Source organism: Protomyctophum bolini (assembly GCF_963924005.1).
Source record: "Protomyctophum bolini genome assembly, chromosome: 21".
In the NCBI taxonomy this organism is placed as follows: domain Eukaryota; kingdom Metazoa; phylum Chordata; class Actinopteri; order Myctophiformes; family Myctophidae; genus Protomyctophum; species Protomyctophum bolini.
The window spans coordinates 24484268-24499653 of record NC_137882.1 but is presented as its reverse complement, the minus strand read 5'-3'; the positions used below and the strand labels follow the sequence as shown (position 1 = coordinate 24499653).

At 41.6% G+C, this 15386-nt stretch overlaps 1 protein-coding gene across 1 annotated transcript; it reads right to left on the bottom strand.

Annotated features, from left to right (window-relative positions):
• Positions 1-10288: 10288 nt before the first annotated feature.
• Positions 10289-15089, bottom strand: aoc1 (amine oxidase copper containing 1; the record flags this gene model as incomplete). Its single annotated transcript, XM_080793466.1, has 4 exons — positions 10289-10558; positions 12215-12347; positions 12526-12814; positions 13550-15089. The coding sequence occupies 4 exons, from the start codon at positions 15087-15089 to the stop codon at positions 10289-10291; spliced, it is 2232 nt and encodes a 743-aa protein (XP_080649592.1).
• Positions 15090-15386: the final 297 nt, after the last annotated feature.

The window sequence follows — 15386 nt, the reverse complement described above, 5'->3', positions numbered from 1 at the left end:
AAGACCAAAATACTTCTCCGGGTGCACGGCTCAACAAGATTCACTGCATAGAAATGCCAGAACTCACAAGTCCAGTCAAATACAAAACATATCCTCTAATCTATCCTTTGCATTGCATCTAACCTGTCCTGCTGTGTCTCTGTTTAGCTTCCAGGGCTGAACATTCTGAACATGTTAGAGGTCCAATTCCCAGCTGTCTTAATATTGTTTGTTGAGTCTTGCTTGACCTTCAATAGACTTTGTTTCTGTTTACTGACTTGACTCACTCTGTCCATCCTCTATATTTCAGCATCCTGTGAACATCCGTTGATTTAGCCAGTCAGTCAGATTGAGACCACATCACTACACTTGATGAAAACGGATGTATTTTCTACTTGGTGAGTAATATTTTAAATTCCAATAATGCAGAGGTGCTCATCATCAACCCAGAGTTGCTTCTCCTAATTTAGAGTTTGCCGGCTTTTTGTTGTTAAATGATATTATGTGATCCTTTGAGGTTGATATGTTTATCGCATACACATGAACATATGTCAGGTGTACGAATAATAATAATAATAATAATAATAATAATAAAGTATTTGTATAGCACTTTTCGAAACAAAGTTACAAAGTGCTTCACAGAGGATAAAAGGCTGTAATAAATAAATAATGTCGGAAGCATTAAGACGGTGTTCGGACCGTCTCCTTTTCTACAGTTGCATTTTGTACCACAATAAACCACTGATATTTGATATACCTGATATACACTGATATACCACTGAAATTTGTTTAACAATGATCAAAACTAGCTACCCTTTTAGAGTACAATGATCTTAGAGGCAGTTGTAGATAATAAGACGTGCTTAAAATGTTGAGGTTCGCGGGGAATGAGAGGATAATAAGGTGGTGATCCAAGGGTCACAAGGTGCTGGATTTACAACTCGTTAATAGCCAAGGGCCAAGATACCGGTCAAGAACAACATTACAGTCTGTCTCAGCGAAAGTGTTAGCTGTCTATAAGGTGATAATAAGCTCCCCTTCATCACAGGCGAAAGTGTTTTACGGCCGCCGCTTCTGGCTTCTCTTCACAGCTCTCAACTTTCATAAGCGTGTTCAGACGGTTCAGACATAGTGCCGCTCTATCCTTGAGATTCAATACGGAGCTTCCAGGGTGCAACATTTCAATCTATGTTTATAGGAGTCCATGCTCAGCTGTCTTGCACTACTCTCATTACAGGGATATTTGGACTTCTTGTTGAATGATACATAACCACCCCCCCCCCTTGTTGTCTTTCTTTCTCTGCAGACAGGCTGTTGTCAGCTGACGTCAACAGTTCTGCCAGCCGCCAGGTTCATGTGATCTGTATCCTCCTTGCTCAGATATGCGTGGACTCTCTGAAGGTGAATGTGGCTGGGCTGTACACGAAGCGGAGCTGGTTAAGAGTACATGTCTCTGTCATGAACATCAATATTATATCACTGCTTACACTGCCACACTGGCTTGTGAACTATGGGAGAGTGGCCCATAGCACTTACCCCACCCCCTTAGATAGCAATTCTAGTAGTCATAGCACGTCATAGTACATATGTGTAGCATAGTAGTATAGATGTATAGCTTATATGTATAGTTTCATTATAGATATTCCACTGTTACTTTCTTAGCTACGCATGTTTCATGATAAATGTCTTTATGTGATGTATTCCCATGCTTTTTGTTCTTGCTTAATGTAAGTCGCTCTGGATTAAGAGCGTCTGCTAAATGCCTAAATTGTAAATTGTAATTGCTGAACACCATTTTGACCTGAGATCAGATTCTAAAAATGTCTTCTACATCCTGACAGTTTTCTGAAAAAGCTATGTTTCAATGTCAAAAATAGCAGACCTACAAGATCGTGGCGCGCTATGAGCTCGTAGATATGCTATTTTTCAATAGCTAAAGCACAACATAATGCTAACACCAAAAGGGGTTCCCGCCCAGAATGGGTTTTAAAGAGACAACACTGTCAGATAATTATGTATAACTAGAAGCTCGACCAAAAAAGAAAAAAAGTTAAATTGAGAAAAGGGCTTCGAGATGCTCTGCATAATGGAATGATCAATGTCTGTGTGCAAATTCAGATCAACGGGTCAAGCCAGTACAAGGAGCAAAGTGGGGTATGACAGACACGTCTAAAATTATAGTAGGACGCAGAGATCTGTTTGTTAGTAATTATTTATATTTTTCAATTTCAGTTGGAAAGTTCCAGTTACATGCCAGGCTTTGATGTTTTTAATTAGAAGTGTTGGCTCACAGACAACTATGTGTATACTAACTAGATCAAGGCTATTAACACCATCTCCAGAAGTGCCCTTGAACTGTGGGACGTTCGTCTATGAGCTCAGATAGAGGCAGAGAGCCAAAATCATCTGTCTGAGCTATGATTAACCTTTTAAGGACTGTTTTAACTACTTACTAATTTAGAATGAGCAATTTAGCAATATGCTATACTAAGTATGTAACCTTAGTAGAGGTGGCCTTACACTAGCCGATTTTTTTCAATCAGAAATCTGATAGCACCACACACACTACAGGATAATCGGAGCGGGGCAAAGCAAATTCTTGATGTTGATCGGGCCGATGTTGATCGCGCTTTGAGCGGCCCCGAGCAGATCGATTGAGTCGGGCACCCCCCGAGCGTCAAAAATGCCCGATTATCGGCTAGTGTAAGGCCACCTTAAGTATAAGTGGACCAGAGTCATTGTCTATAATAGAACCCCCCCTTCTTTTTTTCCCAATGTGCAATGCATTGCCTATTTTGCCTATTTAGGCTTGTGGATCTGTTATATTCGCCAAATGTTCGCCCCAAAATAGGTGCGCTAGGGATTATTAAAGTGGATGTTACTCATGAGTGATCTGCACAGTAGCTGTCTTTGACCAGCTCCCATTTATTTACAGCTGTTCAGAGTGGAGAACCTTCACCTATCAGCACTCACTCATAAATAGGCCCATAGTTATAGGAGAAAAAGAGGAACTAACCAGGTGCTCAACGGAGAAAGTAATGATGTTAAAAGGTGCTCCCACAGATCAAAACGGGATCAAGGCATAGATTTAAAAAAAGAGACGAACCGGGCACTCAAAGTTAAAAAGAGTAGGGAAGGCTTTATTAAATTAAAAAGGTGACTGCCTATTTGAACTCGCCTTTTTAATTTAATAAAGGCTTCCCTCCTCTTTTTAACTAACCCGGATCGTCTTTTTTTCCCACTTTTTTATCTAGGCCCATAGTTACAGTATGTTCCATGCACATACAGTACATCCCAATATTCCATTTTGATTGATGATTTGTAGAATCGGCCTCATTGGTTCAATTGAAAGTTGTATAAAACTGAGTGTTTATGTTGGTCTGAGGACTGAAACGTCCACGCTCTGTGTCACTTTATTTCACCATGTCACTTTTTGCACTTTTGTGAAAGACTATATTTTTGCATCCAAAGAGCCTCAATGTTCATTTGACAGTGTGTAACTATGCAATCCTTTTTGTTGTTTATGTATAAGGGTGCTAGCCCCTCCTATAGTGTAGATTTTCGTCCTACACAAACATTAAACAATGAATGGTAGAATTTGTGTAGGACAATCTATTTTTGTCCTGCACAAAGACAATGAATGGATGATGTACGATGATAAGAGCGCCCCTCACTTCACACGGTGTGATTTTTGAATATTTTGAACATTATTGAAACCTGTAATGACATGTCCAAAATAGTGATGCCACAAGTGTTGAAGTATGTTACAAATACCAATGGAATTATAACTACATGGACCCATTGGAGCATTTTCTTTTTCATTATAACTGATTTGAGGTTTGAGGCGACAGGTATAATAGAGTGTATAATAGAGGGTGTGCACGTGACATCATACCTGGAAGTTATGCATGATGTTTATAGACTCAGAGGTGTGCCTGAAAGGCGATGAATATAAACAAATGTGACGAATGATTGTGACTACCTCAACTTGCTATAGGCCTAATGCACATATCTGTTTCTTTTTTATTTGTTTAATCTATACTGTCTTATGTCTGCATGTACTGCAGATTTTAGACGTATAGGTCTACTCCAAGATTTCTCCTATGAGAGACAAATAAAGTGAACCTTGAACCTTGTTTTCTGGTGACTTACTGATGTAGTGTTTTGAATAATTACTGATCGAATCAGAACTTGTGCTGTAAACTTTATCTGACTGTAGGAAATTACATCATAGTGTGAATGCAACTGTGTGAGGCATCATGACCAGTCAACAGCAGCTACATACATACATATTAGCTGCATGTGAATTTGTACTTTAAAAAAATCAATTACATTTCTGATCTCAATTAACAGTCAAGGAGGTGTTTGTCACATAGTTACATAATACAGGGTACCAACAACCAATGTACAAAAGCAGTGACGAACCAGCTTAACTTTGAATCACCTGAGTGGGTTATATTTAGACACAGTTTATGAAAATCTAAACATAACATCACTGAGCGAGACAACCCTGAGTGTGTGAGTGCCATCTACTGGACTGGACAATGGGAAGCAAGACCATAGACTAGAGCTATGAGCAAGATTCGAGGTAGGTTATGAACACTGCAGTAGCCTATAGTACTTCAAGGTGTACTGTGCTAGCGACGGCAAAGTCGGAAATGTCTAAATATGATGCATTTATTGCATCTATTGTGTTTTTTACCTGGGAGTCATTATTTTCATAATCATAATTTCCCTCCATATCTAATTATTGGACAGTATAAAGATGTTGACATTCATTTTGTATTCATCTTTAGGGCCCCAAATCACACCATAGAAAGCAGTCTATTTCAAACACAATGTGTTTTTTTACCTGGGAGTCATATTTTGACGGCAACAACTGCCTGTCATAATTTCACCCCCTCCCTATCTAATTATTGGACAGTATATAGATGTTTATATTGATTTTGTATTCATCTTTAGGGCCCCAAATCATAGCCCAGAAAGCACTAATCTCTTTCGAACACAGTGTCTACTTATTTAGCCCACCCAATGGTAACAGAACAGAATCCATTGAAACATCTCTTCTATCAATTCTTTGGGGTTCCAAATATACTGACATATCTATATCTAATAGTGGTTTCATTGCAAACCGACCACTATGGGGTGAGCCAAATTAGTTTGCAATGGTTTTTGAAAACCTTATACCCATACCTAACACCATGCCAAAATTCAAAAAGTAGTTACGAAGTGTAATTATGATTTCTTTACATATTAAATCCCAGTTTATAGGCATTTTATAGTTACTTTTAGCTTTTCTAAAACTATCTCTCATGCATACAGGTCTGGTCCATAGCCAATGCTTCTATGATTGCAGCCAGGGCAGAAGCATGCTAAAAGGCCAGAAGCATAGACCAGAGCTATATACAGTATACACTATAAACAATAATGCAAGCTTACCTAATTAGTTTATCGAGTGCACGTGCGTCACCACTCACCATACGCCACTGGGGGTGCTGTGCGGTGTGCGGTGGGGAGAGGAGAGGACGGCTGGTGGGGAAATTTAAATGGAGGAATTTATACTTTTAATATTTTATAATTTGCCTATTTTGAATTTCAGTTCCATTAGCCTCGGGAACTCATGCGTTGGTCCATATAGCTTCAGCATACACATGTTAGGGCCTTTATAGGAGTATCCGCCGAGCATGAATGAAGAATAATATTATGGGAAGAAATGCATATGATACACAACCGGAAATAAGGCTCTGAGCCTGAGGCCTATAGGCTACTTGTGGAATTACGAAATGTTGTTTATGTGTTAATTTAATGCAGGAGTCCGACTGAGGTGAGGAGGAGCCGAGAGGACAGGGAGAGAGAGAGAAATGCTCTTTATGCGACCAACACGCTAAAAAAGGTGAGAACGAAGAATGCCTTTAGGTAGGGCAAACTTTTTTAGCTTGAGCCCCAAAAGATACATTTGGTGTCTCGGTCTCCCTGGGCTGGGAGTGGGACCCAAACGTAGCCTACAACAATACGGGCAGCAGGGGCTTTTAAAACGACATTCCTTCCTGAGTTCTGACAGAATTGTTGTTGTAAAGAATGATAACGGTGGTCGTCCTCCCTTTCCCATGATAATAAATAATAATACGTCTTCATACCACTAACAACTGGTGTTTAGTCAAGCAGCCACTAGGTGTCGACAAATAACCATATTAAGTAGTGTAGTAAGTTTCCAGTTCGTTTTCAGCCCTCAAGTGAATTTATGTTGACTTTTAGCAGTGTTAGATAAATACTGTTAACCGTTGTTTTATCACATTGTTTCATGATCCCCCCCCCCTAATTCTTGTGGGTGCCAGAGTATGTCCACACCTTCCTAATAAACATCTAAGGAATATTATCTGATTATTACCAATGTATTTAATAGAGGCGTTAATGACTTATGCTGTATTCGAAGCGTGTTATGTGCACAATCCCCTATTTCACAAACTCCTGACATGGATAAAAACCTTGTCCGATGATAGAAAAGTTGAGACATTTCAGCCGCTGGGTTTGCTTCATAGCAGTAGCCTATGCCAGCTTAGAACCTGTTTACACATTACTTGTTTACTGTCATGACGCAAGGCCCATCATTGCCATGGAAGTACCTATAGGAATGCAAGTTACCATTGACGAGTTAATTCACAATGTTGTCTTGTATTCTCCTCAAAAGCTTCACATTCTTTCACGCTTGCATAGCTCTCGTGCTGTTCCTCTTTTTTTCTTTTTTACTGTACACACTGTAAAAAAGTCAGCACACACTTTAAAAGCGGTTTCTGAATGCGCAACTTTTGTCAGGCCGGATTCCTTCTTGCCCTTCTTATTTGCCCTTCACACAAACTGTTGTCGACGATGGAAATTCAACTGTTCCCCTGCCTCCTCCAGCTTTTATTCAGACTTCACATGATGCTGCTGTTTACATGTATAGTAGATCTGTGGGAGACAGTCAAGTGTTTAGTAATGCAAAGTTAAATAGAATAGGATACGACTAACACGCTGTGAGCAGAGCAGTACGTGTATTCAACTCAAATCAACATAATTTAAAAAAATAATAATCTGATCTTAAATTTTAAAACTGTATGGTAAACAATGTAATGTTAGACCCAGTGTATGTATTGTAGAGGACACTTTGTTTGCTTTGTACAGTGCCATTCTGTACATTGCTACCGTATATAGCACTAGTGGGGTGGGCTAGCCCTGTTGTTGCCAGGGACGACATCGTACCAACTAGGGTGGTATCCTGGACTGTTTGAGGGGAAGGATCCTGAATCAGTCTGTTTGCTCAGTGAGACCTGCTGTCTTCCCAGCAAAAAAAAAACATTCCCGCCAATGGGGGCTGAGAGCAGAGCAGTAAGCTTAGCTGCCTGTGGGACGGATGCACTGCATCCTGCATCCTGGATGCTCCTCACAGCTAAACCTCAGTCATGGAGACCCAACACTGGATTAAGGGACCAGCCCCCCCCCCCCCCCACACCATGCTGGTCTTGTTACATGTTTGAATGACGCACCCATCCAGCCCACCCACCCCCACCCTATAGCTGCCTGGTCTCATGGATTGGCATGGCAGCACTGAACTGTCATGTTAACCCATTCTTTTTTTTTAAATATATGTTTATTGGTAATAGGTTTCAACAATTTAGTACAGTTTGAACATAACATTATTATTTTTTTTCTCCCTCACCCCATCCCTCCCCCCAGTTATCGTCATCATTAAAACAATATAAAAAAATAACATTAATAATTGAGTACAGACATACAAAAACAAACATACATACAGACATATGATATAAACAGTAGGATACAAAAATAATAATTTAAGCACAGATAACAAAAACAATATAAAAAACAAAAAATAAAATAAAATAAAACAAAATAAATACAATTATGAGTTGGGTTATTCAAGTTCAAAAGATAGTCAGTCACAAGTTGTTGGAAAAGATTGTGTTCGGAACGTTGTCATACATCACCCTCTATACATAGTTCTATCATTATGAGAAAGCAAAAAACACACAGTATTGATTCAATTAGTATGTTAACCCATTCTGGGTGGGAACCCCTGTTGGTGTTTCAACCATTATGTTATACTTTAGCTATTGAAAAATAGCAGATCTACAAGCTCAAGCTACGAGCTTGTATAGGTCTGCTATTTTTTTTAAATCGTTAAAATGTGGCGCAAATCATTGAATATATATTTCAGAGCGAACATTTTTAACTAAAATATTTGCTTCTGGGGCGTCCCTGGAACTACATATTTTTGTCTGTGGCCCAATAGAGATAATTCTGGGGGTCCTTGACATGAAAAAGGTTGAGCACCACTGACATAGAAACAGGTTTTTCAGCAAAATGTTTTTTGAAGCCTTTTTTTCAACCTCAGTCCAAAATGGGTTAAATAGATGCCTGCTTTGATATCAAAGATTCTGGTATGATACTACTAGTCTACTACTACTACTATTGTACTTATGATGGATGAGAGAGAGATGTTGGGGGAGTGGGGAGACAATTTCAGAGATTCATGCTTTGACACACCAGGGGCACAATTTCCAATTGTTTGTGTCTGATATTGATGCTGCAGAGAGTACGATAATTACAATTAGATAATTTTGATTATTAAAATGATCCCTAAAAAAAAGAAAAGCATAATGTCACCTCTTCATCAGAGTTGTTTCTGAGACATCATGACATTGACATTCATATGTTTTTTTACATTTTTCAATTGAGATGCATTTTACCATGCATTTCCTGTTGCACTTTTTGACTTGTTCCAGTTCCTAATCACATACTGTAGTGCAGTAAAAAGGTGCCATATTTTATTTAAAGTTGGTAAAAAAGCAAACGAAGAAAACATAATGGATACATTTTGTACATTAATTTCAAGATTTGCATAAAATGGTGAATCTAATGTAATGCTTCCTGTTAGTGATTTTAGGTCATTGTGTGATGAGTGTCAATGTGTGAAATGTGAAGGCAGAGTTTTGTTGCTTTAACATGTTCTGGTGCATTTTGGGCATGTGTGAAATGATCCATTGTGACAAGATGCACTGAGAACTGGAAACAGTTTTTAGAAAGTGCACTCAAATGTTTATAATTACCAAGAAGAGGCCTTACATGGAATGCTTAGAATGCCATTCATCCTCAATGTTGAAAGAACATTTGCAATTTGGAGACTTCGGAGGATCTTGTAACTTGTAAGCTCGTCACAGTCCTTATTTTTCAAATTATACCTACTTTATTGCAATGAAATGTAGTATATATAATTGTAATATTTTTATGTTGTTACCAATGGTTACAGGCAGCCCCAAATTCCCCAATGTAGGAGACACAAACACCAGGCCCATTAGTATGTTTACAGAAATAAACAAATGCAGCTGTGTGTATTGTAATCATGGCAGGGGGTGAGCTTGGTTTTGTTTCTACCAGACAGTGGCCTTATGGTTAGAGTGTCTGCCCTGAAACTGGGAGGTCGGGGGTTCGATCCCCGGCCGCGTCATACCAAAGACTGTAAAAAATGGGGCCCAATGCCTTGATTCCTCCTGAGCATGGCACGGCTGCGGCTCACAAGATAGGTCAAATGCGGAGAACACATTTCACTGCAGTAATCATAATGTGTGTGTGACAAATTGTAGGACTTTGAACAGCAGTTATGCTGCATGTATGTTAAAATGACATAAAATCACTTTTCCAACAGATGCTATCTTCAATAAAGGACACTCAAAGTAGATGTATAAGTAATCATTTAAGGGCCAGTTTAAAATGTAATGAAATTGGTTAATTGACTTCAGTGCATGACGTAATTTATGAACAAAAAAATAGTTTTTAACACTTGTATTTTATTAATTTGTCATTTCAGTACAGACAAAATAGAAAAGAACATAACACAAGTTGCCAGACATCATCTTATATACAGTATATACATATGCACACACACACACACACACACACACACACACACACACACACACACGCACAAACAGATGTGCACATCTAACATGGGGCTAAGTAAGTACTGTGATATAAACAGAAGCCAAGTATTTGCCTGGATAATCGTGACAGACCTGGCTTTTATCACATTTATAATCAATCAATAAATCTCAAAGAAATTTCTTCGAACCTGAGATTAAAAGTGAGCTTTTCGATTTCAGACATTAAGAACTATTGATGTGAACAATTGCCATATCCAGGAGTGCTGTTAAATTATCTGTAGTTTTTTATGATGCACATGGTTGAAATGTAACCCTAATCTATTCTCTATCAGTGTTATTTATGAACCCATGCCTTGATAGTGTAAAAGCACCCTTTACACTCCTCCGTAGGTGCCATTGAAGAAGAAAGGCTTGTCCGACACACAGTGACCCACAACCTCTGGCGTCCATCTCTGAACCTTGGGTTTGCCGTCCTGGTCCTGTCGAACAATGACGGTGCTCTTGGATGCCAGCGAGGGGTCCTCGTCGAAGAAGTTGAAAGGTCGCAGGAAGAAGCCCACGGCGTTGCCTGGCGTTGCGGTGTTAGGGATGTCTTCTGAGTGAGGTACGTGTAGGAATCCTACTGTCACCCAGGCTACCAGGTCCTATGCACACAAATGCAAACATGTTAGTTATTTTACATAGTGTATAGTCTGCGTTTCTTGCATATCATGCTATCTTCTCTTTGCTGATTTGTATTAATCTAATTCATTTATTAGATTAAAAAAAACAACACATATAGTACTGTGGAGGCTGTAAGATTAAAGTCACACGTATTTCCATTGTGATCCTCATGATTTCTCCTCCAGTAATTGAGCGTGGCTCAACGCACAATATGCTTTTATGTATGGCAAATTACTATCCTGGTTAATATGATTTTAGTCAGGTCAACTTATAAAGCATATTAAAAAAGTGCTGTACGTTATTATATAACAGCATAATGAAATGGCATAACAAATGTAACAGACAACATTAAACAAGAGAATTTAAACAACGTTAGTTAACACCAAATATACAAAAGGAAACATGGATAAAAACGAGGGACATGGGCGAGATGCAAAAGAGTGTCGAGAGAAGGGGCAGATCGGACAGGAAGTGTAAGGCTTTTTGGACTAGCCACAGAGAAGGCTTTTTGAGGTGGGTTTGTGGGACCCTGAGAAGCCTCTGATTTGAGCATCTCAGTGGCCTAGGGTTGTTGAGGGGAAGAAATAATTCTCAAATGTGGGTTGGTGGTGCAAGACCATTTGGGGCTTTAAAAATGAAAAATCAATGACAAGTCCGGTTGTAATCTGACTGGATGCAGGGAGGCTAATATAGGCTACAGGCCAGGGGGTGATGTGATCCCACAGGAGTCTGCAGCCGCATATACGTAAGGCTTTGTTTGGCTTTTGCATATTCGCACATCGCCAACATGTAAATTGTCTGACTGTCCTTTTTAATTCCCAATAGAAACAATGGCATTCGAAATCAATACACATGTATTGACGTGTAAAACACCTCATGAGAGAAAGAAAAAAGAAGTACATTTAGAAGTTGTTTGACATCTCCTGTAGTTGGCTTGTCATGTCATTAGCACTGCATTGCAATTAGTTAGTGTGACAGTCCTACAATACAGTTTGCATCAAATATATATAAAATGTAGTTATGAGGGGAATCAGGCTACTGATGTGCACACTATGTTTTTCCGCTCACCATCATCCAGACCAGTCTTATCAACACTGCAGCGTTGACCACTCCCTGGGCTATGTAAATGGTAAATGGTGCATTTATATAGCGCCTTTACCCAAGACGCTTTACGTAGATTTTGCATTACATTCACCCATTCACACACATTTATACACCGATGGCGGCGGAAACCATGCAATGCACCATCCAGCACATCACGAGCAAAATGGGTTCAGTGTCTTGCTCAAGGACACTTCGTCACTGACTCTGGGGGAGCCCGGGTTCGAACTGGCAACTTTGCGGTTACCATCCGGCCACTCTAACCCTGAGCCACCGCTGCCCGTAGCCCAGATAACTACATATGACACTGTCCTTGTTTGCTTAGGATATATATTTGGTCCACTCACTCCACCGGAATTCATTTCAGAGGAGCTGTGCCATTAAGTTCAGGTTGTTTCAAAACTTGGGAGGTGGCTGGCGTCTGTACGTGAAAGTACCCTCAACCTAGCATTTTGAACTGGACAGACGGTTTCAGCTACATCACTGTCATCACATGAACAATGAGTGTTGTGCACGGTCTGTTACAAAGGCGCTACCTGATTGACGATGTCTTCATTGTTCCGGATGTAATCCTCAAAGGACACGACTGGCTCCCATGGTTCATTCTGGGCGTAAATGCTACTGCTGGTGGCTTCACTGTCTTTATGACGAGTCACTGCCAGAGGGTACCTGCGTTGACACAATCAATCATTTTGATGGATCAGGCAAAGACATACTGTACGCGCAGGCACGCGCGCACACACACACACACACACACACACACACGTGTACTCACACATTAGCATGCGTACGTTTATGCTGCTTTATGCAATATAAGTACGAGGGGCAGGTATTTTTATTTATTTACCTGGCCCAGCTGATTCCATTCTCCTCCCTCCAGCCCTTGGGTAACACACTGTGAGCATGGGAGTTGAACTGGATGCGATATCCCTTCTGGTGGCCCCACTTGTTTTGTTCATTGGCGTTGTAAAAATGTGCGTAGCGAGGGAACTTCTTTCCAAAGCGGAAAGCGGCAGAGCGCTCTGTCTTGTGCTGCGTCTTGTGGAGTTGTGATTGGACCACACGGTGCTCCGGGCTCCAGGGATTGGTGAAGTTGACATATTTCAGGTCTATCGACTCAAAGCTGTTCTCCCGACCTGAGTCACAACACAAATGAAAACGCGTGTCAAGTTCTAGGTAATTTATCGAGATATATCTTTTTTTAGATTACTTTAGCACATCTTTCACATTTTGACATTTTCACTCATTTGTCTTGACCCTAACCCTGTCCTGTACTCTTTTGGCTTAGCCTTAAGATATAATGTTAATTATATGTACAATATTGACCTTTTCCACAGTCCAACTTTTGATGATGGTTTAAAGTACAGAATGCCAGCTTATCTGCAATGTCACTAACACAAGCCAGTGGAACCTTGTTAGCGTTCTCTCCCTTGCCGTAACAATAAATGTCTCCTTCCCAAATACACCCTCAACATTTCTTTTAATAATAACAAACACAAACATCAGAGGTGATTCTATCTGATGGGAAGCCTTGCATTCCCGTTTAACCACACAACGCACTGTCTGCCAGGGTCTATACTTGGCTGGTTGTTTTCCCTTTTCACCAAATCTCTTCGCCAGAAATAGCCAAGCGTGCTCACCACGCTTTGCATTATGCCGCGTTGTGAGCTTCTACTGTAGGTCTGCTATTTTTTGCAGAACGTTCACCTATTCCCGAAAATAGGGATGATACGGTTTATTTTTTATGCTATCCAAATGGGTTATATGAAAAATATTGTTGTTGCAAATACAGTAGGCATTATTGCTTTTACTGCTTGCTTTTAATCACTGCTATTAACAGCACAAGTGACCAAATGTACAGTACTACTCACCAGCAATATCCAGGTCCACTTTATAATGAACCAGATGTGTGTGGAGGTTCCCCAGCACATAGTTATACACCTTGGTGCCATAGTTAAGTCCATTGGGTGTGAAGAACGTGGCGTGGATGTACCCCGTGGCGCTGACTCTCGACTCCATCACGCCATTCTGGTAGAAGTGAAAGTCCCAGATGTAGTCGTAGTTGTAGACCGTGGAGGTCGTCCGTACCACCAGCACGGTGTTCTCCAGACCGCCGTAGAAGTTGTATCCCCCCTTGAAGTTGGAATTGAAATGCCTTCTGAGGGGCGACGCCGTCGTCATCTCAAAGACGCACAGTGCATTCCTCTGGTGCACAGGCTTGTCCGTGTCATAGTAGTGGTATAAGTCTATGAATTTGGCGATTTCAGGGCAGTCAATCCCAGGTGCCAGCTCAAAGCCCGAGGTGCCCATGGCCCAGCCAGCGTCGATGTACTTTGTTTGCATGGCAGCAGGCGTGTCTCCGGCATAGAAGGCCACAGCCTCTTGGAGGCTGATCTCGTAAGCGATCCTTTCTCCGTTAAACCGGAGGTCAAAGATTTGCAGCCCAGCGGATGAGCGCACACGGTAGGCGAAAGACCATCCGGCGTATTCAATAAAGTTCTTGTCAACGTGATATCGCGGCCCTTGAGGCTCTACGAGCTTCGGACCGTGGATGTCTGAGGCCGTGTTGCTGTCGCCGCGGGGGACGTAGGTGGAGTAGAGGTCGTTGTCGTCGTGGTCGGGTAGCTTGACCTTCTCCAGGTCTCCCAGATCGTATCTTCTCACCAGCTCCTCCACGCTGTCAAAGTACTGGCCATTGTACCAGACCTTGTCAACGGTCCACCTCTCTGGGTCCAGGTCTTGGTGGTTAATCAGAAGCTCAAACCCCACCGGGTGGATGAAATAGCCCTCCACAAATTTCTGCAGCATCACCCAGGATCTCCTCTCGCCTGGGCCCAGGCCACGGGGGGCTATGTCGGAGAAGGTCAGGCAGCGGTCGGTGCAGTTTGTTGAGAAAGAAAACCCTCCGGTGGTCTCAAACAGCAGCGTGTGAGCCATGGTCGAGGTCTTCTCTAGGACTGCGATCATGTGGTCATACTCTGAGAGAGTGATGGGTCGTGACTCAAATTTGACGGGCCTGTTCCCCTTGAACGTCTTGACTTCATGGGACCTGGGGTACGGCAGAGGACTGACGACGTACTCCGTGATGTTGGGCTCGGCTTGATTCCCAAACTGGACCACGACCCGGGCCTGTCGCTGGGGTTTGGCGTGTCCGCGGTCCAGCGCCCTCAGGGCTTCGTGCTTCCTGGGCAGATGGAGTTCCATCAGCAGGATGCTGTTCTTCTTCAGGGTGTTGCTCCGGGCGTCGGTCAGCCCGAGCTCCGGAAGGCCGTGGAGGTAGGAGCGCACCGCCTTCATCTCACGGACACTGAGGTCGGCGAACATGGAGGCGCCGTGGTGAGCCCAGTCTCGGGCCCTGGAGCCGGCACACAGACCCAGGGAGACCAGGAGGACAAGACAGAGGAGCCTCATGGCTGGACGTTGCTGAAACACAATGATAAGATAATATATGATGGGGATCTACACCTTCTGAGTGACAAGAGATATTAACCCATTCTGACCTGAGATCAGATTCTAAAAATGTCTTCTACATCCTGACAGTTTTCTGAAAAAAGCTATGTTTCTATGTCAGTCGTCAGTACATTTTCTAATGTATATTCTATGAATAGAGTCTCTAAGTATAAATACACAATCTATCACCAGTGATGCATTCATCCACGTCTATCGGTTACGAGTGGATACATCTAAAAGCCTATCAACAGTGGATAC